Source organism: Drosophila simulans, chromosome 3L (assembly GCF_016746395.2).
Source record: "Drosophila simulans strain w501 chromosome 3L, Prin_Dsim_3.1, whole genome shotgun sequence".
In the NCBI taxonomy this organism is placed as follows: Eukaryota; Metazoa; Arthropoda; class Insecta; order Diptera; family Drosophilidae; genus Drosophila; species Drosophila simulans.
In genome coordinates this window covers 10193636-10220000 of record NC_052522.2, presented here as the reverse complement: position 1 = coordinate 10220000, position 26365 = coordinate 10193636, and the positions used below count along the sequence as shown (strand labels likewise).

Here is a 26365-nt window from a genome sequence, read left to right as displayed (position 1 = left end):
TATCTGAAAATGAAGGACGATGCCTATCGCCATGGAATTCAAAGTGGTTTGCTTAATTTGGCATTTCGTGATCGGCATTTGGAAGTGAAATCAAATGATGTGGAATATTATTACCTGATTGCGGGATTGTGGTTTGGCGGTTTGACTTTGGCCACAGTTTGTTTCCTAGTTGAATTGCTTATTGGATATGCTAGGATTAAAGTAACTATATCATATAAAATAAATATAATGTAATATAGGATTATCTAAAAGACTTTTTTTGAAATTAAAATGCAAATTAATTTTTTTATATATCAAAATTTTATAATATCTAAAAGTGGTGTCAAATAAAGTGGCTCAGTGGGGCTGTAAAGTAAACTTTGGTCACAACCGTTTTCTACCCATAACTCTCCGCCCAAAAACTGTAATTACAACGAAAATACGCTAAAATATTTTGCCGGCAAGGTGACGCCTCCCTTGCGGCCTCATTTGCATGCCCGCTGGCTGCACTTGTCGCGGCTCAAAATCCACTGCCCAAATGGCCAAATGGCAAGCTGGCAACCTGCAACTGGCAATTGGCAACTGGCAGCCGGCCAAAGTTGCAACTGCCTCCGAAGGTGTCTTCGATTATTGCCAAACATTAATTATTTGCGCGCGATTTGGCGCCCGCCTTCTTTTTTTTATGTGAAAGGCCTGGGCTAGTAGTTCAAATGTTTATTTTTCTGCTCTCCCTGGTGTATCTTTGATTACTGACTACACATGGAAAAGTAAATGGTTATAAAGGAAATTAATACAAACTCATATTAAAACTTTCCACATTCAGTTAAATAACTATTTTCTTGAGGGAATTTGTATGTTTATACAATAGTTAAGAATAAGATCAAGACGATGAAGTTAAACACTAAATAATATCTTTTGAATGAAAGCCATATCCTAAAATATGTTTTTATTAGGGGATGGAAAATTTATTTTTAATTTTTATATATTTTTAAATATTTATGGAATAAATTCCAAAAAATTATGTTATGTGTAAGATCATCAGACACAGGCAGCAATTTTTGCGCAACGAATGTGAGACGAGGGACGGTCAGGTCGATTCACCGCCGTCCTCTGCCGTCCAGCTTGGCTTATTTATTTTTGGCCAAAATTGCACATTTTCCCATGCTGCTGTTGCCGATTGCTGTTGTTGTTGTTTTTAGCCGATGCTGCCTGTTGCTGCCTGGCCATGTTGTTGCTGTTGTTGTTGTCGCGTCTAATCAAGGAGCGGAGTTTGAAGTCGATGCCTTGGTCGCCCCATTGCCATTTAGCCCGAAGCGGCTGCCTCAGCCAAAACGATGAATATTGATTTAATTGAAAGTCATTGAAGCACACGTACTTCATAGACACGAGTTTTCGTGCTACCCTGTGAAAGAGTATGATCGAAAAGGTGATTTTCGAAAATATATTATATATATAATATCGGCATTATTATCTTCATTTACTTATATAGTAATTAATAATATTTCTTAAAATAATAATGACAATTAGGTTACTCATACATGTTTAGAATTACTCCTAAATACTGAAATGTTATTTTAATGTAATCGGGAGTCGCAAAAATCATCATTTTTTCCTAAAAGACTTCAAGCGATATTCTTTTAGAATAATAACTTACTTGAGCTTCTCTATATGTATCTTAAGTTTATACAGGTACCTCATAGTTCGATTCCTATCCGAATCAAAACCTTTGCGGCTTTCCATTTGGTGTGGCAGCAAACCGACCGCCGATCGCAGCTTGTGCTCCCCCACATGCCAACATCTTCGCACAACTACACTCGCGAACGCAAATGTGGAAAACCGACGCCCCGGCAAAAGTTTTCCATGTATTTGCTATTGTTGCTGGCACATTGACACAGTTTTCCACGGCAGATGTGCCCAAGCCCTGCTCCCCGTCTGCATGGCCGCCCACCAGCTTGCCCCTAGATTTTCCCTGCGGCAATTCTGTCTCCCCATATTGGAATTTTGTCGACTTGTTTTTCCTTGTTTTTTTTCCACTTCGGCATCGTCGTCGTTGGCGATGCTGCCAAATGTCAAAAGGTTAATACGTGAATTAACAGCAAATTTCTTTGACTTGTGTGTGACTGCAAGCTGGTAGTTGTTGCTGATGATACACGGAAAATAAAATGCATAAATATATTAAAGAAAAAAAATTCACAAAATAAATTAAACTGACAACTAAGAAGAGCGGCAAATTGAATTGTGCTGAAACCTATAAACACTTTAACATTTATTCAAACAAAAAGTGATATGTAAAGCTTCATCTCTAATGCTGTTCTTCCTTATTAAATCTTCCCAGATATTTTTCCAGTGTAGTTGCTGTTACTAGTCGCTGTTTTTCATGCAGCTGCTGCGGCTGGCGCTTTCCTCGGAATGCGGGCGTTGCTATGTTTGTTTATTTTCTTTTAGGCGGCTCCGCTTTTCCGTGGGTTCCCCTAATGCATTTGGGACACCAGCATGTGGTCGGTATGGGTGATTTTCGTGTGCTAGCTTTACAACATATTACATTAAAATGCTTCTTTTTGTTGTTCATTCTTCTTAAGCTCTCGCCTTCACTGCCAATAAATCAATGGGAGTTTCGACCGGGCGAATTCCGATCATTTTCCCAGGGTTAACTTAAGTTGTGGGATTACCCAAGAAAATCTAAAACATTTTGTAAAGTTGCTCACATATGTTGGGAAATGGTTTTAAGGAGGAATGCTTCTCTAAAATCTTCTTAGAAATAGAGCCCTTAGAGGAATGAAACTTAAAGAAAACTTAAAAAAAAAACGTAAAGAAACTTAAAGACCGAAAGATTTACTTTTCGGAGTCAAGCAGTTCATTCCAAACGTTTCAACTTTTAAGGATCTTAGCAAATCCTTTAAAACCCTAAAGCTTTAAGCATACAAATTCCTTTGAATATTTATTATTCTACCATCAAAGTTCAATTGTATAACTGTTATCCTTACAGTTAGCAGTGACAGAAACCATTACGTTAAAGGACATTTTCTCTCAGTTCCGCAGATATCCTACAGATGGCGCCAACTTGTGATTCCCTTGCCGAATGCATTTCAATTAGATACATTTTTCAATTACTTACAAAAATTCCATTTGGCACGCTCGATTGCCTTATTTCCCCCAGATGCCATGAATAACCCACATAGATGGCGATTAAACGGACAGCGAGTAGGAGATATGCAAGCTGAACCGAAACCGAAATAGAGTCGTATGTCTATGCAAATTTTTTTGCGCAGTGGCAAGTGCATAATTTTTATTATTATTATTTCTCAGGCGCTTTGGTATCCATGGCGCTACGCTAAAAGTGCCAATCTAGAGTAGATCAAAAAGCGCAAAGCCTACGGAGCAACGAGTGCCGCCGGCGCACTTGGCGACTGCCCACTTGGGGTTTTTTTTGCCAGCTCAATTCAATTCATTAACCGAGCTGTGGCAGCGATTAAATCGCTCAGGCCATACTATGTATATCTATATTATTTGCGCACACATATATTTATTTTTATTTCATTTTTAATGGAGCCAACCGCATAATCTGCTGACAATTTATTAGCATTTTCATGTGAATTATGCTATTTCAATAAAAACACATTTTTCTTTTATTGCCACACATTGCGAAGAGTATGCCTTGTGGCTTAATCTTATATCTAGTATGAAAAGTGGTTCAATCGAGATAGTTTCAGACTGCAATATTTTTTTTCTTACATTTTAATTGATTCTTAATGGAAAAATTCTCTTATCTCGATGGCAAATTTATGAAATGTTAATTACAAAATACATCGTGTAACGTAATTTGAGTGCAAGTATTTTGTTTAGTTTTTATTTTATTGTTGCGAAAACTGTCAAAGATTTTTAAAAGTTTCATATGATATGCTCGATAAATGAAAATAATCGAACGTAAAAAGTGCAAGAATTGCAATTAAAATCGGAGATCGTAAACAGAAACCAATTTTAAGTGGGGGAATTGGTTTTGAGTTATTACCAAATTTGCATAGCCTTAGGCATGATCAATTGATTTAGATTAATTGACTAAGTTGTACAGACTCCACTACCCACTTTTAAGCAGCATAAAAAATTTCCACATCGTAAAAGGATACAAAAGTATAAAGCTTTCGAAATAGCCTGCTTTCAAGCCGCGCCTCATTGGTTATTCAATTATAGAACTCCTTCTGAGTTGGCTTAATAATTATAGGCCATCTTAAATGGGTAATAAAGTTTATATAGCCTGCACAGGCATAAAAATACTGAGACTGGTGTTTTTTCATAATTACAAATCAATACTGTAGATTTTTTATTAGAACATCATTAAATGCACTATTTAAAGCATTCGCCGAAGGTAAATGCATGTTTTATGATCACTCAATTATCATGTACTTTCTAACTTACAACATTTCCTAGACCTTTTTTTCTATGGCGTTTTCTATTTGACATCATATTACCACATAACGATCAATAAAGTTCGCAATCGTCATTAATTCCTAGAGCATTGTATTAAACTTGAGTATAGTTCTCGATCATTTTTATGGCGCTCTAAGCTTGAACTGATCTCCATCACGATGTTTTCTATTTAACGATCGCTCATTTGATTTTATAAGTTTCCATTTCGTGCTGGCATCTGGCTTTCGTTGGAAGCTCTCCCGCGTCCACTTGACTAAAATTTAATATCATAATTCGAATTTACAACTTTTTAATGCACTCTGCTCATCCCATTTCATGGCACTTGCTTTTTTTCGAGAGCTGTCCCATATGGGCGACCATTTAAAGTCCCATCTGTACTCCTCTTGGCCGTTTGCCGCTGGTGTCCGTGCATATTTGCCGCTGCTTTGACGCCATTGTTGCATGCAACGCGTCGGCGGCAGTCGGCAAAATGAAATTTCATATTTTCCTATTGCACTACAAACGCAAAAAAGAACCAAACATTTTTTCACATTTTTGTACACTTGGAAAAGGATTTTAGTAGGCTGATTTCTTACTCAAGAAAAACCTTTTAAAACCTAACAAAATACCACTGAAATACTTATAAATAATAATTAATGTAAATAATTTAAATAATATTTAAAAATTCTAAGTTCGTGACAAGAACTTTTCTATAAGTAAATATATGTTTTTTGTAGTGATCAATTGTCTGCAGGAATGAGACTTCATTTAATGTACTAACCAGTGTAAGCCCACTCCACATATTTATCCGCCCAACTCCCCCTCCCCCGAAGGCGTAGACAGCCGCATTTAGCAATTGCAGACCAAACTGAGCCATGGCCAAAAGCAAATGTCGTCGCTGTTGTCGCATCCTTTTTGGTAGGATGCCTGATGCGCCTGATCCTGGAGGGAAAAAATCCTTTTTGTCTGCGCCGCGTCGCCTTTCTTTTCGCGCGGCGCGTTAATATTAAAATGCATGTAAAAATGCACGAGTCCTTTGGGTCTGAGAATTTTGCTAAAAATGCTCCATTCGGTTGGGTGCCGAAACAGCAGCTCAGAACATATGGAAAATAAGAAAACGAGTAAGATTGTTTGCCATAAGAAATTATGATACGTTTAATTACCAAGTGGAGCACGTGACTGGCGAACAAGTGAGATGATGATGGCCCATTCCTTTGGCACTTACCTCGTTCATTAACAGCTGTCAGCACATTTGGCTTTCGGATTCCCCAAGCGCCTTTCACAATTTGCACCTTTTTAATTAACGTGATTGCAGTTGGCACCTCACCCCATCCCCTTCTTTATTTTTTCCCGTGCCTTGTTCCATGTATGCAAACGCGTTGATCTATGTTCTACGTGCTGAATGCATCTCTCGGCACCTGACTGCCACACCCCACAAAGTTTACACCTCCCGTGGGGTTTTCGTCACTCATAGCCATCGTCGTCATCATCATCGCCGTCTCAAGTGTGCACTTGCAAGTGACGAAAAAAAAGAAGGAAAACAGCGAGTAGAAGTTCTAAAAAAAAAAAAATCATCTGAATAAATTCAAACAACGAAAAACAGAAATCACCTAAACTTGGAAGGCGTCGTCTGGCTTTGTCTTTCTCCATAACTCCATAAAGCGAAAGTTCTGTTTGTCGTTTCGGTTTTCGGAGTTTTCCAGCTCAATGATGTCACACAATGTCACGTGCTCTTCTGATTTTCTAGCTTCGCGACAGGTTCATGTGAGCCATGGAAATTTCCATGTTCTCACCGGGATACTCAGCATTTATGCACTTCAGCGCGCACTCAGTGGGTGGTGTTTTTTCTGGGCGATGGGTGGAGGTCATTGGGTGGCGGGAGTGACAAAGAACATCCCCGGATTGGTTGAACTTTAAGGAAATTCCAAATTATGAATGGCAAAGGAAGCTGATATGGGGAATTAAAAGCTGCAAAGTCGCCGTATTCTTAAGGGTAATAAGCCCATTAAGTTGATTGAAATCATTAGGCATTGTTGCTATTGAATACTTTTAAAATACACACAAATAATTCAGATATTTACTCTTACTTAACTATATTATCTATTAAAAAGCATAATTAAAGCATAAAGTTTAATAAATTCTTAGAAGACATCCTAACAGATCTTCTAGCTACACTTCTTGTCAAACTTCGTTATCAATCCTACATTCCCTGTCAAAATAAATTGTATTTTCGTTCCCGAACTTTGGGTAATATTTCGTGTGAACCCTTGGGTGAACCCTTTCACACTTTCGGCACAACTTTAACGATGATCGGCAGGCGATGTCCGGGTACAGTCTCTTCTTGCTTTTTATTTCGTATTTTGTATTTTGTATTTTTCGGAGACTCGCGTGGGGCTAGCACTCAAAACAATTTATAATTTCAACGCCTTGAGATAACAAATAGCCCCAGTGGTGTGCACGATTCGACAATTAATCAAATGCCGCGGCGCGTCGCGTCGTTGCTCGTGTTACTTTTTCGGCATAATTACGTTAAAATGTGGCACGGAAAATAGTTGCAGGCCAGGCTAAGAGCCGAAGTCTTACCGCGGCTCACAGACACCGAGATAGACAGTTAAAAATGACAGCAGGCCAACAAACGAACCGAAGCCAAATGACAAAACCCGCCGTCACAAAAAAAAAAATAGTCCAAAAAATATAAAAAATAAAGAAAATAGTACACAACACCAAAGAGCCAAAATGCAGCCGAAAAAAAGAAAGAAAACATGGCCAGATGATCGATTAGGCCAATGCAGTGGCTCAGTCTCTTAGCTTTTGAGTCTTTTTTTCTATTTTTAAGCCTCCGTCGAGTCATGCAAAACAATTGCGGCCACAAATATTGTAGCAGCACACCGAATATTGGCCATGACTATTTCCCATTTCTAATGCCGATTCGATTCCATTTGTATTTCCTAGGTTTGGCATAATTTGGCAATTGAATTGATTTGGCCAAGCCCTCTGGCAAAATTTGGTTACGCTCACGTTCGCGGCGGCGGCTGCAGGAAATCCAGCCAAGGAAAAACTGTAACTGAAACTGAAACCTAAACCGAAACCGAAACCAAAACCCAAACCCAAAGCGATACCGAATCCCAACTCCCAATCGAAAAGTTTTCGGGCTCGGGAAAAAAAGGGTTTGGCTGTGATATTTCATGTTCGCCGCCAACGCCAAAGTTCTGGCTATTGATTGATCGAATCTGGGGGCGAAAAACTGCGCTTTTCGGATTGGAAACGCATTAAAGCCATTTTTTATAACCATAACCCTCAAAGCTTAATTCTTATTAATTTTATTGCCATTTTTTAAAAGTAAAGAGCAAAAACAGCAGGAAAAAGATACTTATTCTGGTTAACATTTTCCATGAAATCAGCAATATTATCCTTGTGGTACTTCTCTCTTATGCCAACGTATCACATTTGCCGCCCTTTTGGCCATCGATTGATAGAAATGTTGGATAAATCTTAGGCCTTTGCAGAACAACTTTAAGCAGCGAAAACATTGAATTGTTCCGCGATTTGGCTGAGCAGTTGAGCTTGGTGGTATTTTTTTTTGCAGCCTCCTGTGCTCCGTGTTCCATGTGCAATTTTTGCATACTTCAGCAAACGCGTCATATTTTCGAGTGGTTTCGCTAACATGCAAAGGACACTTGAGAGCCCAGGCACACAAGTGGATCCTTAAAGAGCATTTCTTCAGCTCCTGCCAACGTAGATGCCTTTATCCGGGCAAGGGGCTTGCAAGTATAGCTACATTCTGAATGGGCCTGATGAGAAATCCAGGGTTTGGGGCGTTTCGCAACGATGATGCGGATGGTTCTGAATGCTGAAACAGCGAATTATATTGGACGGCAGTATGCAAAAATTTGCCCAACATCGGTTACAATTTTAAAGCGTTTATCGGCTCATCAGGCTTTAAATTTTGCCATTTGCCGAGCAACAACAACTGAAACAACAATGGATTTTATGGCAATCACAGTGGCTGAATAAACAACAAATATGCAATATGCAGATGGCTCCCGATGGAACTGCACACAATGCTTGTTGCCATTTCCGTTTCCTGTTTAACCATCACACACACACACGCACGCACACATGGGCACTCCGAACTGGACAGCAACATATCCTGTGCATAATGCGAATATCATTTACCGTGTCAATCACAGTGCACACATCCAGGCCATGGCCATTCAACCAGTCAACCAGTCACTCGGGCCACAATTCAAAAAACAAAATACAAATACAAAAAAAAAAAAAAAAAACTCAACCGCAGGAAGCCCGGGGATAAAGCCAATATCCCGAGTGGATTTCGCAGATCCTGGACCCCAGTCGAGTGTAAAATGTTGGCGGTCATTTTAATATCAAATAATTAATTTCTGCGTAAATATTTATAACAGCAAAAATGTGCCGCATAATTGATATGTTTGCTCAAACGGCTCACACAGCGAAATAAATCTAAACAATAGCTGCGGGGCTATACATTTTCAATGAGCTCGCTAACTTATAATGAGTAAATGAGTAACTTAATAAATAAGGGCAAAACAAGTATGTTTTAGTAGTACCAGCTAAATTAAGCTAAAGTTAATTTGTTGTTGCTCAAATAATATTATTTCAACTATATTATATACCTCGAGGAAATTAAAATATATTTGATTATACGAGTATCAAAAGTTATGGTTATTATAGTATTAATTCAAGCAATAATCTATGCTTGCGAATTTAACATAACAACTTAGCATATTATTTTCTCAGTGTACAAACACGATCCAGGAGACTGATATATCCAGGACGAGACCAAAAAGCCCCATATCTGTTTGATTTGTCCAATTGTCCATTGTTATTGGCAGTCATCATTCGAGCCGTTGCAATTCAATCATTACGAAATGAAATAAGCATAATGAAATGCAATATAAATGCATTAAATGCATCTGCTGTCGAGCCAAATCAATTTCATTCCAGCAATTTCTCCATGCGAAATTATTGAAATTATTGCTGCCCAATATGTAGACACATATTAATGGAAGGGAATGTGAGGCGAGCCTTGGGTTTTTTGGCGCGGCTCGCCGTCGTTTGGGGAATTGCGGTCATTTTTCGCAATTAAAAGCTTTACACATTTTGCAATCAATATATGAAATAATTAAATAAAATGTCGCTTAATTAAATTGGCACGACCTTTTTCGATGGCGATTTTTTTCTTTTTTGCCGCGGAATGATGATGATGATACAAGTGATAAGCAGAAAAAACAGAAGCCACGGCAGCTGTAGCCCGAGGAATGCGTTTAATTTGTATGATGAGTTAAGTTAAAGTTACACTACATGAAGGGGTATAATTGATTATATAAGAAATTTAAAAATATTTTAAATATGTAAATATCTAAATATCATTTCCAAAAAAAATCAAAAGCTCTTGAATGTGGTTCATAATGTATTTAATGTATTTATATTTAAAATGCGATTTTATTCTAGTAATACTATCTTTTGTATATGGTTTTCTCGGTTTTTATATGTATATTAAGCATTCCTCAATTTGAGAATTAATTAAATTCATAATTCTTCTGTGAATAGAGTATTCCTTAGTTCAATAACTCATTATTTCATCAAGTTCCCGCTTATTTACGCATCTGAGTTCCAATTCTCGCGCATCACAGAAATGTGACAGTTAGTTAGTGTCGAAAAGACCAACGTCTGCCCCTCACAACTTGGCCAATTAAATTCAATTGAAGTTTTCTTTTTTTTTTTTGTTTCTGTGGACCGCTGCTGGTGCCTACTGTTTATTTGTTTACTCTTTAACGCCTGCGCGCGTGCCTCAATTTAGTGGAAGTCCGAAGACTGCGGACTTTCAATGCATTTTGCCGCCTCTTTGGATGGGCGATAGGCAAATGAGTGTGCTAATAAAGTGGGGGGGCTTTTTCTCGCCGTGCACGAGCTGTGTGCCGCCTGTCAGCATATCAACGCAATTTGTGCACTCGCCAATAGACGAGACCGAGAAGCCAAGACGGCGGCAAATTATGGCCAACGATGCTCGGCGACTGCGCAAAGTGCCTCATAAATTCACGTCGCTGATGAAGTGATAGTGCAAGGAGTACAAGTTAGTCAAAAAAAAAGTGGCCAAGAAGTCGCAGAGGCAGCCTTAGATTCAGATCCAACTATAGTCAAAGTTACACCGCTAAAAAATTGAGAAACCAAGCAGTAAGCCAGTCTCCGATTACTATAAACATAATCATTCATCATTTTATTTAAAAAATTGATAAAAAGGAAACATTAATTTTTATAATTACAAATTCAAAATTAAGTCTTAAGAAAAAGCTTTGTACAAATATGAACGATGTAGTGTATATTTGTTTACTGTGTCTCCTGTGATTGTTTATTGCAAAGCTAGGCCTTCGCCGCAAAAATCGGTACAAAAAGATACAATGCAACAACATAGTTGCTCAATGGTCCAACTAATGTGCCGCAGATAGGAAATAAAAGGGGAAGCCATTAGAAAGTGCAAAAACAAATTGGCTGCAATCGTGAATTACATAAAATGTCTTTCACCAGAGACAGGTGCTTCTTATATGAAAAGAAAAACTTATGAACGGAAATTAGGTTTTTTTAATAGAAGTATCAATTTTAAAAATAATATCGGCTTTATAAAGAGAGCAAAGAGTTGTTACGTCAAATTAATTGTATATTAAAGATAATACTAAGTGAACCAATAAAATATCCCATTCAAGTTCCATTATTGTTCTAAAACAAAGGTCAGCCAGCGCTTGCTTCCTCATTCAGTTGATTGATTTATCCCGGCCATTGACACAGTTTTGCCGGTAATCTCAGTTGGCTTACAACACTTTCTGGCCCTGGTCCATTGTCATCCCGGCTGGCTATTAACCGACCTTCGACGGAGGCCAAGGACAATGGCAGGACGAAGGCGCGTAATTGAAAGTACGCGACCAAGTTGTAAAGCAGATGTAAGGACATCAAGTGCCTGCCGCTCGAAGTAGAGAGCGAAAAAAAAAAACTGAAGGAGAATTTGCCATAATAAAAATAGCTAACGCCCTGGCCGCGATTCAAGATTCAGTGAGATGCCATAAGCACAAAGGCAAACTGTAGATAAAAATTCAATAAGCCAGGCCAAGAGGCAAGGAGCAGGACATACCAACCAACCAGGCAACCAACCGACCAACCGACCAACCGAGACCGTTAAGCCTGAAGAAGGGGCAGAGTGTCTGCGGTTGGGATTTTGTGGCCAATAAATAAAATTAATACGAACGCACTTGAGCACAACTTGACCAGGGAGCAGGTCTCCAACGGAAGGACTACAGTGATTTTTTTCTTTTTTTTTCATTTTATTTTACTTTATTCCCCATCGTCATCTTTTCTTCATTCTCCACTGTGTGTGTTTTGTTTGTTGACTTGTTGAATGAGCCGAAGTCCAAGGGCCAGGAACAGGCCAACTGTTGACTGCCACTTGCTGCCTTATGGCCAAGCCGATATGCTAGGTAAATAGAGATGAGGCCCAGAGCTTAAAGTTGTGCCGAGAAAAGTGAGAAGAAAAGCGGAAGTTGATAAAGAAAATTCGAGTAATTGAAAGCGATATGAATTCAATTTTTAAAGTGATGTTTTATGGTGCAACATATTTGGAAAGTTATATAGACAAGCTTTGTTTTATATGTTATCAAGCATAAAATTTTTTGTTAATAACTTCATGTATTTAAATTAAATTATCAATTCTATTCTGATCAGAGTTCAGCAAAGAAAACCACTTTAAAACTTTCACCTCGTTCTGAAATATTTACTGGCAATCACCGAAATTCTCAAGGCGTTCCCACAATGCATTCATAAATTAGTCAATTCCAGGGTGCAACTTTGTGGCATCCGCATTGGTGCAATTCGAATGCTGACACGTTGATGACCCCGCAATTGAACTGCCATAAGAAATCACTCTGCTAGAGACAGAGGATTGTGTGATGTGCGGGGAGTTGGTGGGTGGATTTGGGAGGTTGCAGGGGGTTAGCACTGCACCGCCCACTTTCAACACTTGCCACAACAATGGTGCGCAAATATTTACCAGCCAGTCGAAGCTGGAAAAAGGCAAAGGCATCGGATCAGCAGCTTGACTCTCAGCCTCAATTTGAAATCCAATAAAATTTAATTGGAAACTTCATCACGGGTGCGAAAATTCACACTCTAAGCCAAGGCAGGCACGACTCGGCTGCCGTTTGCCGTAAATCTATTGGCCAAGGCTTTTCCAGTTGCCAGTTCCTAGCCCCCACAACTCCCCCCCACCCACCAAAACACTTCGATATATCCACACGTTTCGTTTTGCACCTGGCGGCGTTTCTCTTGGGGAAGCATCGCGATAAGGAAATATTTTTCATACGGTCGATCGGTGGGGTGTTCATTTCGTTCCATTCCGTTATTGGCCATGGCAATATATGGCTTATTTATGATTTTCCTCTTGCCATGCCATATCTCTCTGGTCCATTGTCGACATTAATCGCTTTGCTTCGCTGAAAAGTATAACATGAAATTGGGATTGATTTATGTTATAATTACAAAAGCCAGACGCATATTAGTGGGCCAAGAAGGAGAGCAAACAGTGGGGCTGGCTATATAAGTAGATTGGATCTACACTTGTCGGGAAATTGCACAAAAGTCTCAATGGTCTGATAAAAGCAAAATATTTCTGCAAAATTATACACTAATTAAGTTTATTACATGATCATACACCTTTTTTTAAGAATGAGCTCTTTAATGCACTACAATGATACATTGTAAGAGCATAACATTTAAACAAAAATACTACTAACACATCCAATATAAATGCAAGTACTCCACAATGCCTAAAGGTTGGTGTTTTCTTATTGTTTATATTTTTCTATTCTTGTATAAAAACTGTAAATTTTGAAAAATCTTTGTCCAGTGAACTGTAGTCAGTTCAACCCGAGTGAAAACCGAAATATTTACTGTGTGCGTTTCATATAAAGTCTTCAGTATTAATTTACATTTTTTTCTTGTGTTGTGCATCGAATACAGATGTCTTTGGATTATACAAGTTATGTAGTGGTCTCCTCCTTGAATTCCCACCAGTCATTTTCGTATCCCTCCCTCACATGGCAAAGGAGGACATGTCGTCGTTTTTGGCAATAGTGCGATAAGTCGAGGACCTTTTGTTTAACTTCGTAGATATTCTTGACAGTGATCTCTCGCTCCAAGCACTCGGACAGCTTCTCGGTGGCCATTTCCATGTCCTTCTGATTATCCTCGAATATGATCTTCTGATTGTTGTTCATCAGATAAAAGGCGAACACATAGCTGTACATCAGAGTGGTGCGACATTGGCATAAGACATCGACGGCATCACGCAGGAACTGAACCTCAATCCAGCTCATCTCCTCCTGCATGTCTTCCATTTTTGCCTGAATATTGGAATACAATTTATTTTCCATTTTCAAGCTCTGCATGTGGTTGCTATAACGATTGTAATAGTGCAGATATCGGGCCATTGAAGAGCGATATTTTTGCTGAGCCAATCTGGCCTGTTTGGCCTCCTCCTCGTCGAATCGATTGCAGCTGTACCAGGACGAACCATGTGGCTCCCAGGAGCCCAGGCACACCCAGCAGAAATCATAACGGCAGGATGGATTCTTGCACACCATATGATTGCAACCACCATCCTTCTCGATGGTCACATTGCACTTGGGGCACTCCTTCGTGTTCTGGGCAATCCAATTCGATGTCTCCGAGTCCTCAAGGCATTTTTTGACCCATGTCTTGAGCGAACTGCAGCTGGCGGGTTCATGCCAATTTTCGCCACAAGCAAAGCAAAATTCATGCCCACATTTGCAAAGGACAGCTCGTGGTTCAGCGCAAACGGCCTTGACGGCATGGCTGCAATTGGGGGCGGGGCACCATCGCATCAGCGTGTTGCATTCCACAAAGGTGTTGGTGATGAGCTGCTGATATCGCTCGACAACCTCTGGATCATCGGCCAGTTTCAGGAAGGATATATAATCCACCAGGATCTCGCAGTTGGTCGCTGGACATTTGATGGTATTGGCCAAGCCCTCGCTACACGTCTTATTGGCCAAATATTGTTTCCAGCAGGCGGCACAAAAGTTGTGACCACAACCCAAACCTATGAGCTCATCGCAAGAACAAAAGCAAATGCCACAGAGCTGAGGTGAGGAACAGGATGTGGACGCCGCACAATCGATTTCAATCTTCTTCTCAAAGGGATTCAACACATGGGCACGCTGGAAGAAGTCCTTCGGATTGCTCTCGAAATAATTTTCGAACAAGCTCTCTTTGTCCCATTTGAAGTGATTCAGGATAATACGCGTGACTTGCGGTGGCAAATTCAGGACATTATTCACCTCATCGATGATGTTACGCTGATGCTGAACAATCTGGTCAACCGAAAGGACCTTGTACACAAAGTCATCCGTTTCGGGACTGTTGGAATTTTCCGGCAAAAGGATTTCCGTGCAGGTATCCTCGCTGCCGCTGTCATTTTCGCAACTCATGTGAGTGAGAAGCGATCGATGCGAGTCACCGTGGTCCTCATCCGAGAATTCCATTTCGGAATTCATATTACCAGCATGTGGTTAGAATTTTTTTGGAATTTATAACACCGGATCTAAAACATTTGATGTCTTTTATGGGCCTGATGGAATAGAGACACATATAAACGGTACCAACACGACAGCAACAACGTTTTACAGACCACGAATCGTTTTGGAGGATATGGAACACTCTCGATGTAAAGAATTGATTTTTTCTTGTATTTTTCTTCTTTTTTCTACTGAAGACTAAACCTACTTAGTTAGTGCTTGTCAAGATTTCCCTTTGCATAAAGAAACATACACAGACAAAATCATAAAATAAATTGTACGATATGGCAGCATTTTAGGATTGTCGTTTTCGATTCAAATTATCTGGGATGTTTCTACAACCATGTAAGCACCAGTGCTGTAAAATTTTTGAGTCTTGGGACCAAGCGCTATTAGAACGACCACATCAACTGCTTTCCACCTAGAGTATATCTGCAATATTTGGAAAAGGAGATTCACCAGTGTTGTGTTGGTAGTTAAAAACATATTAAAAAATGTTTAAAAATTTTATAACATCCTTATAGCAAAAACAGTAAAAGTAGAATTTTGTGTGATTTTTAGTTGCCATGCGGCTTTAGGCATCGAGCATTTTTAGTTCTGTGTTGAGAGACCATCCAAATGCATTTGGCCTGCGCTTTTAACGCGTTCTCACATGCACACTAAAAGCTTTTCGGGATATATGTTTTTTCATAACCCCTTCGTGGCATAAAACAGAACAAAGCAATGTCTCAAGTGGCAAGGGTATGGCACGTAAATAAAAACGAGGAATAAAATCCAGGAAAAAACCCCATGCACACATATATACGATATGCGAAATGAAAGTGAAGTGAGCGCAGGATAATGGCGACCAGAGCGGGACGGAAAGCCAAAATGAGTGAGAGATATGGAGTAAGGGTAATGAGTGTGCATAATGCAGATGCAGATGCAGGATCCCGGTCCAGAATCCCAGGAGCAGCCCAATCCAGCCCATCTCCAGCACTCATTGAACAAGCGGGCTCAATCTGCCATGCCAAGATGCACTTGGGTAGGAGTACACAGGAAGAAAATTAGTGGTAACATTATTTTTTACAATTAAAATAATAATTTTCTAATTATTTGAAACTTTGTAAGTTTGTAAAAAGGGGTATATATTGTAAAATAATGTTAAACTAGAATTGTTAATATATTTTGATTCTTGCCTGCAAAGGATCATTTATTAATTACTTTATAAAATCTAGCTAAATCAATGCATATTTTTTCCAAACTGCCTAATTTCATAAATTTTTTATTTTAAGTGCTGAATTTAGTTTACGTGTGTATATGCATTTACAGAGGAGAAGCACACATAGTGGTCATGCCTTTATTTCTTTCTCTCCCCTCCCTTTTTGTGTTATATTTTTTATTTAAAACAAAGCCGCACAACAACCCGCCAAAAACAGTAGCCCGTTCCAGAATGCAAAAAAAAAGTAAAGCCGAAAGAGCTGGCAAAAATCATTACAAATAAAAATGCCAAGTCGCCAAAACAGCAAAGGCAGCCACAAAATCCCTTTCATCAGTTTGTGTGGTTGGAGATCCACATTCTCGCCCCTTTTTTTTATATATATTCATCCAGCATCTTTTCAAGTCACAGCCAAATTACAAGAAATCCTTTCGTGCGCGTGAATGCTTTGGTGGAAAATGCGGAAAAGGAAATAATTTGACCATTTGCTGGTGCAAAAGAAGCAGGGATAACAAGAAAAGGAGCGGAGGAAGGCGGTTGCCAGCAAGTGGGCGTGGCCAGTGTCATATGTGCAAAATTTGAAGAATTTTCCCCACCTACCTACCCCCGATGCAAATGCAATCGCAACATAGATGCGCCACTTGTTGGCCACGACGCTTTATCGTTGCCAATCGCGTTGCGAGAGGCCGAAAGAAATGGCCAACTGCAATGATGATGGTCAACAGCGATGGCCCTGTGACGTGACCACGCCAAAAAGACCAAGAACCACATGCCTGCCCGATGATGATGCCAAATAGCTGATAGGCAAAGCCAACAATCCCGGCCAACTGGCATTTTTCTGCGCCTACTTAAAGTTTTGCACTACGAAAAACTAATGATAATTTAAGTAAAGATACAAAATTAAAAAATTTAGCAATCAAAACAAAAAACCTAAGCTTAATACATATGGTTTAAAAAGTTGCTGTTTTTTTTTCTAAATTTTGTACATTTAAGTTATGTGTATTTTCCACCGTGTACTTAATGTTCCTGCAACTATTTGCTGCGAAATATTCTTGGGAAAAATTTCTCCAGCTCGGCCAACGGTTTCTCTGGCCAAAAGGATGTTCGCTTGGAAATTCATGTAAATTAGCCAGGTAATTACAAGCTTTATATCAACGGCAAACGGATGTATGCTGATCGCAGCGATAAATGCGTTCGCCCGCTTCTCGCATTATAATTACTCCTCTTGTCTGGTATTGTGTAGTCGATTTGAAAAGCAAAAATTAGCTGGAAATCAACGAGCATGAAGCGCCGACACTGTTGGAAGAAAATCAACGCTCGGAACTAATTTGATTTTGATGCGACGGGGGCCCCCAAAAGAGAAATGATATATGTACGAGTTTGTACGAGTATAGGAAAGAATGCTAGATTTTTTTTGTATTTCTGTTTAAAGCCGGGCTCTCGATTCATAATCAAGTCGCGGTGAGGCATGAGTTATTACATTAACGGTTGGCATGGACAGCTGAATTTATGTTTTCTCTGCGCCATTGATTGACCTTGAGTAGCGGTTTAACAGTAGCTGCCCGGCGATGAATTCGTATATAATTAAAATCAAAAATTAATTTCAAGTTTCGAGTGTGTCAGAGATTTATGTGAAATTTCGTTTTGGTCTACAGTCTAGACTTTTAAATTCGTTTTAAGTGCGATCCGGGTGATCATTCATCAAGTGGTTGGTTGGAAAAATGGGTTACGGGAACAGCACATTTATCACAGAATCTTGGTGAAGATGAATCATAAATATTCAACTTTTTTTTATTATATTTTATAATTTCTGTAGCCCTTTTTTTGTGTTAACTCGACATTCGCAACTGTCACTGCACAGACAGCTCTTTTAACTCTTCATCAAAGCAAAAGCATTGCCAAAAATTTGCTTTGAAAACGATTGTGCTCCACTGCAACCCTGAGGCATATCCTTATCATAATCCCACCCTCGCATATTTTGCGCAAATACTTCCAATCAAAAGGGTCTGCGAAAAAGGAACAACAAAAAAATGTAGCCTTGTGACAGAATACTTGGGTGCGAAGAAAAGTGAAAGTGCTCCCCCTTGTACACATTCAACCCCCGAAAAGTGAAAGAAATCAGCAGAGGAAAAACTTTTTTCCACCACATGTGTGGACTCGTACGTGCTGCTGTCTCTCTTCATCGTTTGGCGGCATTTCGCCTTTGAAATTGAAGCATTTCCGCCATCTTTTCTAGGTGGTATGGTATTTTTCGCCAACGAAGAAAGTGCGTTAAGAAGGAAAACTACTCCACTTCAAAGTGGCAGTTTAGTTAGTAAGTTTGCCCCCAAGAAGGCAAATCACTGGGCTCAGACTTCAAAGCGGGTTTTGCATTTCGTCCGCCAATATTCTCGCGCTTTTGCGGCTTCTTTTGTGGAAAAAAAGCGCCCATCCACTTTGTGACATAGAGAACGTTGCCTTTGGTTTTGAAAAACTTTTTTGACGGCCGGCCGTATATGCAGGTATATGTATGATTCAGAAAAAGGACTCTCTGGCCAGTGAAAGTCCTGCTGCGGAATTTCGCGTGTTCAGTTGACATTTAGTGGAGTTGACGGGTTCACACTCGTCTAAGTGGGGGGCGTTACTGGTTTTTATACCATTCTAATGGGAACTCAGGGGTGGATTGGTTGTAATTAAAGCGTATTACTTTGTGTTGTTTTTGGGGCATTAAAGTTTACTTGAAATAAATTGAAATTTATTGTAAGCAAATATAAAACTAAATACACCTGTGACAAATTATCACAGTGAGCGTCAATGCAATTAGTGACGATACAAGCCTACACTTTTATTTTAAAACAGTTGATTTCATTATAATTTTTGTCTGGTCACCATTATGTCCCCAGTATCCTTTCATACCTCATATCATGTTTAGATTATCTGGTTGGCCTTTAATTGTTTGATTCGCTCCTATCAGATTTTCTTTGTTTTTTCTCCGCATTTTTTGGTGTTGCTTGGACCGCGACAGTCTGGCACGTCTTGGTAATATCTTGGTGTTTTTGTGTGACTGTGTTTTCTAATGCACGTCACGTGACAAAATTGTATAATTTCCAAAACGGGCAGCGGGCCGCACGTCGCCCATTGCCATTGTGACATTTCCGGTTAATTTGGCGCCAGCTCAGCCGGGTTCCAGTCTCGTTCGTACCCCATCGCCCAATCCCAATCCCAAACCCGCCTTTTGGCCCTCCTTCCATTTGAGAGAAGCCAAAGGGGAATGCCACATTTTTTGACACTTGGCCAAGCAAAAATCACAGCGCAGGAAACATTTCCTTTCCCTTTTCTGGCCAAATCGCAATTACCTTTCCCTCTGGTTAACGTTAACGTTAACTCCGCTGCGCTCGCTCGGCAACGTAATCGTAACTTACTTTTCCTTTCATTTTGTGGCCGCCGGCGGACGGGACGGACAATGCAAAGATCAATGCCAGTCGTAGTCAGAAATTAGTAAGTGCAACTAAGGCGAACTAAAACGAGGGCGCCCACTCAATCTCCTCCCCCCCAATCCAATCCCCATCCCCTTTCCATCGCACTCAGTCTTTGGAGCAGCAGCCATGCCATGAGTAACTGACATTAATTCAAATTGTTAATTCATGCCTGTCACGCTTTGGTACAGCGGTGTCCCCACAATATTTCCTAGCCCGGCTCTAATGCACTGTGAAAATCGTAGGGTCACCGCCAATCGATTTCGAGCGCATCGTAACTGTCACTTAGTAACAACACAAGTATTTGTATTAGCTACACTCTTTATGTTCCTTTGACTTATGTTTTATGTTATTTTATCTATATAAATGGGTTGAACTAATGTCTAATTTATTACTTTATTATTTTTTTAAACTTTTATTGGAGTAATTTCTTCGATATTCTAATTACCATTCCTTCGCCCAGTGCAGCATTCGAGTCTCTGTGTGGTGATTGTGTTGACGTCTACTTGGCCGGCTGTTGTTATTGCTGCTAATCCAGATCAGTGACCAGTTCCACTTAGTAAATACAATGCAGCAGTGGGTGCTTTTGCTGCCTGCGTTTGCGTGTGCTCCACCGGCAGTGAGAAATACCTCTAAAACCGCCAGAACCACCAGATCCACTAGAGCCACCAGCACCACCAGCACCACCCATTCCCCATAGACGGCCAAGACGTTAATTGAATTATGCGACTTCAACTTAATTACGAACGTGGTCCTCCCAATCACACCCCTTGGCACATTTCATTCTCAATGGGAAATGAAACGCAATCATTTGAAGTTTCTGTCTGTTCCAGCTTTTTATTCAATTTTAATATTATTTTTATTTATTTTTATTATTTTTATTATTTTTTTTTTTTTTTGTTGCAGTACTTGAGCGCAGCGTTCTCGAGTACAAAATGAAAGTTGTTTTTAGAAGTTGTTTCTGGTTTATGGTTCTGATTTAGCTGTGATCTCTGTGGCTGGCACCACTTGGCTCTTGGCTTGGTATTTTGGCCAACTGACGTCATAGCCTGTCCACCACTTATTGGTATACCATTTGTATTTTTTTTTGTTTCACTTATTTATTTCTATATGCAGGCCATGCAATTTATATGCATGGCCTGACTTCTCTCTCTGTGCAGTATATTTTTTTCACCAGCATTTTTTAATAACATTTTCAAATGCCATGGCATTTATTACCATACTTTGCCATATTTTTTTCTTCTTTTTTGCGCTTACTCTTTTATAACTCTATAAAGCGCAATCAGAAATATTTATATAGCAGTCGGCAGCTGGCAACAAGAAACAAAAAAAAAAAAAAAAACACGTTAACTATGCCATTGCTTAGATACTTAGATACAGGCACTTATAAAGTCGTAACAATGGCAACAACTCAATTGTGAATGAAACTGATACAGTTGTAATGACTGCCACAAAGGTGTGGAATACAGTTGCTGGATGTGTGATTTCAGTTCCGCAGCATTGTTATTATATATTGGGTATATGCTCGAATTTGAACCATTTTGGATTCAGATAAAGACTGCACTTCATTTGCTTGCAATTAAATTCAGATGTGCGTCCTTAAACTTTATTGCATTTTATTCACGGATTTCCAGCCTCCACTTGAGCATAATTATTATGCAATATCCCCCAGAAGTCCTTTGTTTCAACCCCTTGGGCTAATTAGCAACGAACATCATTCGCACGAACACAAAAAATGCAATCAATGAAGAAAATGCATGAACACTTGAGCGAAAAAGCCACGGAGCCAGGACGAAAAAAAGCGAAGAAAAAACCCTTGAACAAATAAATGCATGCGAGCTCTGTGCAGACGGGGCTAAATGAAGTGTAGGCTCAAGTAAGATGAAAATAAAAATTGCAGCAAAGAAGGTACCAACGGGGGTAAAAAACAAAAAATAAAGAAAATAGATGGAAAGCCAACAAAAAGGATAACTCGGCTGGCTGGCAGGCAGGCAGGATTCTGAGAGGTGCACTTGAAAATGGAATTTATGCTTCATGCATGATACATCATCATCATCAACATCGTCATCTCGTCATCACTCCACTGGCATTTTGGTAATGGAATCGTACGCACCAGCTACCAGAACTCCAGTGTTCCATCCTCATTGTGCTCGTCATTGTCGTTTGCGTTGTCCTCTCGTACTCGTCCTGGTCCTCTGATGATTGTCGTGATATAACCCATCCAGGATGGCTGACTGAGGGGCCATAAGTGTTGCTACGTGCTCAAAAGCGTTTCATATTAATACGTATACGTATACCAGCATGTTCTATGGCGGCTGTGTAAGCAATCAAGTCATGTGATCCCTCTATTTGAGCGAGAGGGTAGAAAGTGACTTCACTACAACACATGCTCTTCATATCAGCAGCATGTACATATATATATATATGAGGTATACGACCCGTACTCCGCAAATCCACAATCCTGTCAACGGCAGGACATCAACATCATCTTGGCCAGGCCAAGCCGAGCCAAGCCAGGCTATGCATTCATTGCATATTCATATGCTCGGCACAAGTTTGTTGACTTTTCATTTTGCCTGGCGCTGAATTGTTTACATTTAGCGCTTGGCGTGCTCAAAACAAAACGCCATTCGTCGGCATCCACGGCGTATGAATAATTTAGTGAGTCATTAAAACTCAGCTGCAAACGTCATCGCATCTCAGTCGCAGTCGCAGCAGCACAGCGGCAGTCCCATCATTCTTCGCCTTGTTATGACACTTTTCACTTTTCGCCAGCTTTGCAATTAATATATATGTATGTATATATATGGCCAACATCTAACTCGCCTTACCCCTTTTGTTGTTCGTCTACTCATATTGCACTCAAATATTTTCACTAATTGCAATTGACTTCCCGCAAATTTAATGACTGCCCACGCAATATAAATGACTAAGATAAATTATTATTCAGCCTGTAGTTTTAATGGTAGCTTGCCGACTTTAAATTATAAATCAATTCTTTTAATAAAAATGCAAGAAAACATAAAATTTGGTTTTAAAAAGTATTATTTTAACTTTAGGATCGGTCCATAACATGGGCATATAAACAGGCAACGTAAAAATATAAAAAGTCTCTCTAAACCCGGCAGTTTAATAAGCATCTTAAATTTAACAACTATTCATTTTAAAAAACATTAAAATACAAATTTTAAAATTTTGTAAAATATGCCCATAAAAATTAATATCATATTTTTATTGAAGAATGTAATTTTTAAATTTAATTTTTAATTATTACTAGATATAAATATAAAGAAATGTGTGTCGACACCTGTGTAGATACCTCATCTAAATTTGGCACAAATTGTTATATAAGTCCATAAAAATATAAATTGCTTACTTAAGTTAGAATATATTTTTATTACAAAAATCTATTAACAATATTGTAAGCATTTATTGCCTGGTAGATTAAATATTCTTTATTTCAAACCCGTTTTCATGTTTGAGGAGGATTTTGGAATGATTTCAGTAAAAGTTATTAGATTATCACAGATTTATGGCATAGGAACAAATGAAATATTGAAGATTCAATGCGGCATTGGTCATTTATATTTATTGATTCGCTTTTAATGTTGGATTTAAAAAATATTCTTTTTTTAATACTGGGATAATATATATTATATCATAATTAATGTCAGACAATTAACTCCCACACAACATTTTTAAAATACTAATACACAACTCATTGTGGTGTTGTTATAAATCCATTAATCGGCTTCTTGTTGAGCTATTGCAAATCTTCGAGTGAGCATTTAAAATTCTCCCGCAGAGCTGGCTGTCTGTTCAAATTTTGGGCTATCAAAGTCCGACCTGTCCACCGCACTCCTACTCCTTTGGAAAACCCACTCCCCATGGAGGTTACCTAAGTCAGCACAAATTGCTGCTATAGCCAGACGATGACTACGACTACATGATGATGATGATGATGATGAGGACAAGGTGTTGCTTTTGTTAGAAAATTTCATTATTTTGGCTTAAGCCGACAAACACACACACACACTCCTTTGGGATATTTATGTGCCAGGTACTCGTATATCTGCACACATGCCATTTATAGCCAGGGATTAAAAGTCAAATCCTTTTGTTTAAGTGCCAAAATTAATTTTCATTTGACATGCAATGGGCCACAGAAAACATGTTTTCCGTCTGGGCTTGGCCAAGTCATGTGGCCTCGGCCTCCCATCTTTTCTTTTTTGCCCATCATCATCTTGGGTGGAGTTTTTCGGCAGACGATGGCATATCTTCGTTTTAAACGAGAGACCAAAAAAATGGAAAATGCTTAAAATTCAAGTAAAGCCAATAAAGTTGAATGCAAAAATCTCGCCAATCCATTGATTGCGCTTAATTGAGTTGGCCATAAACGGTCGTCCAAATATAATCAAATACCAATTTAAATTAACTCAACAGCAATTTAAGCCGGCACAAAAAATTTCAACTAACCGGACAGCATCAACAACAACGACTAAACGCGAAAAAAATTAAATTAGTGCAAAAATGTAAACATGTTGTCTAAGGCAGGAGAGGATTAGGAGCAGGTGGATGAGGTGTAGAGGCACTCGGACATGTAAATGACGCCCGGCACCAGCCTCAAACATGTTAACCGCATGTAAACTGGGTCCAAACCCCGTAAACTCGGTCCAAAAAACCTCCGAATAGGGGAGTGACCAGAGCGGATTGAGGGGTTCCAATTGAGCGTAGGCATTTTAACGATCGCCGGCAAACGGAAAATCTGAATGTGAATCTGAATCCGTCCAATTTGCCAGTGTCTATGAACGGATTGGATTATTGGGGAGAAGCTCAATTGGCGGCGGCAGGAAAAACAATATGAAAACGTTGAGTGGTCAAGCAGTACAGAAAGCAATTTATTATTTTCTATTTTTAATATGGTTTCAAGAAAAAAATAAATATTACTAACTACAAAATTTTTAAAAATTAAAAACTCCTTACCAGTTTTCTATGCTGCTACACAGAGTTGGTGTTTTAAAATTTTGTTTTGTTTTGCCGGAGACCCATCAAATTCCAATTCGATACCACTCTTAATTTTTTGTTTATACCCAAAGCTCATACACTCGATCGATTCCCTTATGTGGGGATGAGTTGAGTGGCGGAGCTCTGAGGAAATTGAGGTTGGGGCCATGTCAGAATTTTTGCGGTTGTGCCCCAAAGTGCCCCTCGATTTGCATTCCCCGCGGCCCTTTTCCTGTTAACCTGGAAAAGTATCGCATTTCAATGGAACATTGTTGCTGGCAAATATGCATGTTAGTTCCATGGAATTATGATATTTTCTGCGAAATTCGAAACGATTTTAATTGGCGCCTACTATCCAGCCGCCCACTCTATAAGGTTCGGAACATGCACGAAATTCGATGCTAAAATGAATTTGAAATTTTATACAAAAATATGAAATTTTTGTTTCTCTCTTTTTGAAGAAACTTTATTTTTTCGTTCACAGTGGACTTTCGAAAATGGGCAACATGTTGAGCAAAATTTAGGTCTTGTCGTTTGAAATACAGATACTAATTTACATATTGGTATGTATAAATACAATTTCAAATAATATATAATATCTAGCTTATACAAATTTCATCCGTTTATTGAAAGATAGATGTTATGTTATCTTTTATAAGTTGTATTCATTTTTAATTTTTTTTTCTATACAATATTGTTTTGCGTGTTTTGTGTTTTTTTTTTGGCTTACCGCTAGACGATGCCGCCTAAAAATTGCGAGAAAGAGAGGCAAGTCGTGCCTAAAAACTTGGCAGACAGGAAACTAAAGTTTTTTGTTACCTGACTGACTTCTGATATCCCGCCCGGCCAGCGACTAACGGCAAAACATATTTTTGTTTACCCTTCGAACTGCCTGGATTAGCCTTCTGTTGGCCCCATCTTAAAAAAGGGGGAAACCTGGATCCACTAGGGGCCATCACCGCACTCTTATCGCCTCAAATTAATCAGCTTAATCCGTCGAAAACTTGGCTAGTTGAATGGAGTTGCCCTCCCACTCCGCCCGACAAAAGATTTTGGCTAACCAGAGATAAGCAGTTCTTGTATGTGCAACATGCAACGTTAACATGTTAGCTGCCCCCAAAGTACAGGTAATCATTGTTGCTGGTTTCGGTGGGTTCAGTGGATTGTGAGTAGACGTACATAGTACCGCTCCCGGCTTTCGTGTTTCGGTCTCTGGATTAATGCTCAAACGCCAGAGGGTGTAATGCATATAATCTAATAAGCAGGTGAACTCTGGCCAAAAAGGGGTTGATGGCCAAGTATATATCTGATGGTGTGAGGAATGGCAGTTGTACTAACGTTAAAGTTGCATTAGAAGATAGCATAAATAACCAGGCAAACAACAGAGAGACTAATGCGCCAGAAAATGGATGGAGGGATCCTAATTAAACTTGGCCAAAATCAACAGAAGTAATGTATCTTGATGATGCTTTGGGGAATTTAAATGAGAAAGGGCTGTGGCTTTTATCTTGAAAGTTTACTATATTTTAGATGTAATTACAAAAGATATGTATATTAAATTAAAATACATGAGCCAACTAAAAGTGAAACTAGAAGTATTTAAATTAATTTTTTAAAGTATCTTAGCTTAGCTTAGTTTTAGACAGAAATCATACATTTTCCACCAATTTCACTTTGCAATTTTCCGTCCGCACTAATTGAACGAA

The 26365-nt window shown here is 39.2% G+C and overlaps 2 protein-coding genes and 1 long non-coding RNA gene across 3 annotated transcripts in view; 2 read left to right on the top strand and 1 right to left on the bottom strand.

Moving 5' to 3' along the window:
- The window catches only part of LOC27206703, a 4901-nt gene extending 4667 nt beyond the window's left edge, over positions 1–234 (top strand). Inside the window, 1 exon segment of the mRNA XM_039293373.2 lies at positions 1–234. This exon segment is cut by the window's left edge and continues 393 nt beyond it. Coding sequence (XP_039149307.1) covers positions 1–234 — 234 coding nt within the window.
- The window catches only part of LOC123327209, a 179176-nt gene that overhangs the window by 80587 nt on the left and 72224 nt on the right, over positions 1–26365 (top strand). The gene's annotated exons all lie outside the window — the stretch shown is intronic.
- LOC27206289 (E3 ubiquitin-protein ligase ariadne-1) lies at positions 13240–15264 on the bottom strand. Its single transcript, XM_016171273.3, has 2 exons — positions 15116–15264; positions 13240–15055 (listed from the first exon to the last, which is right to left on the bottom strand). The coding sequence occupies exon 2, from the start codon at positions 14979–14981 to the stop codon at positions 13446–13448; it is 1536 nt and encodes a 511-aa protein (XP_016031333.1). The 5' UTR covers positions 14982–15055; positions 15116–15264; the 3' UTR covers positions 13240–13445.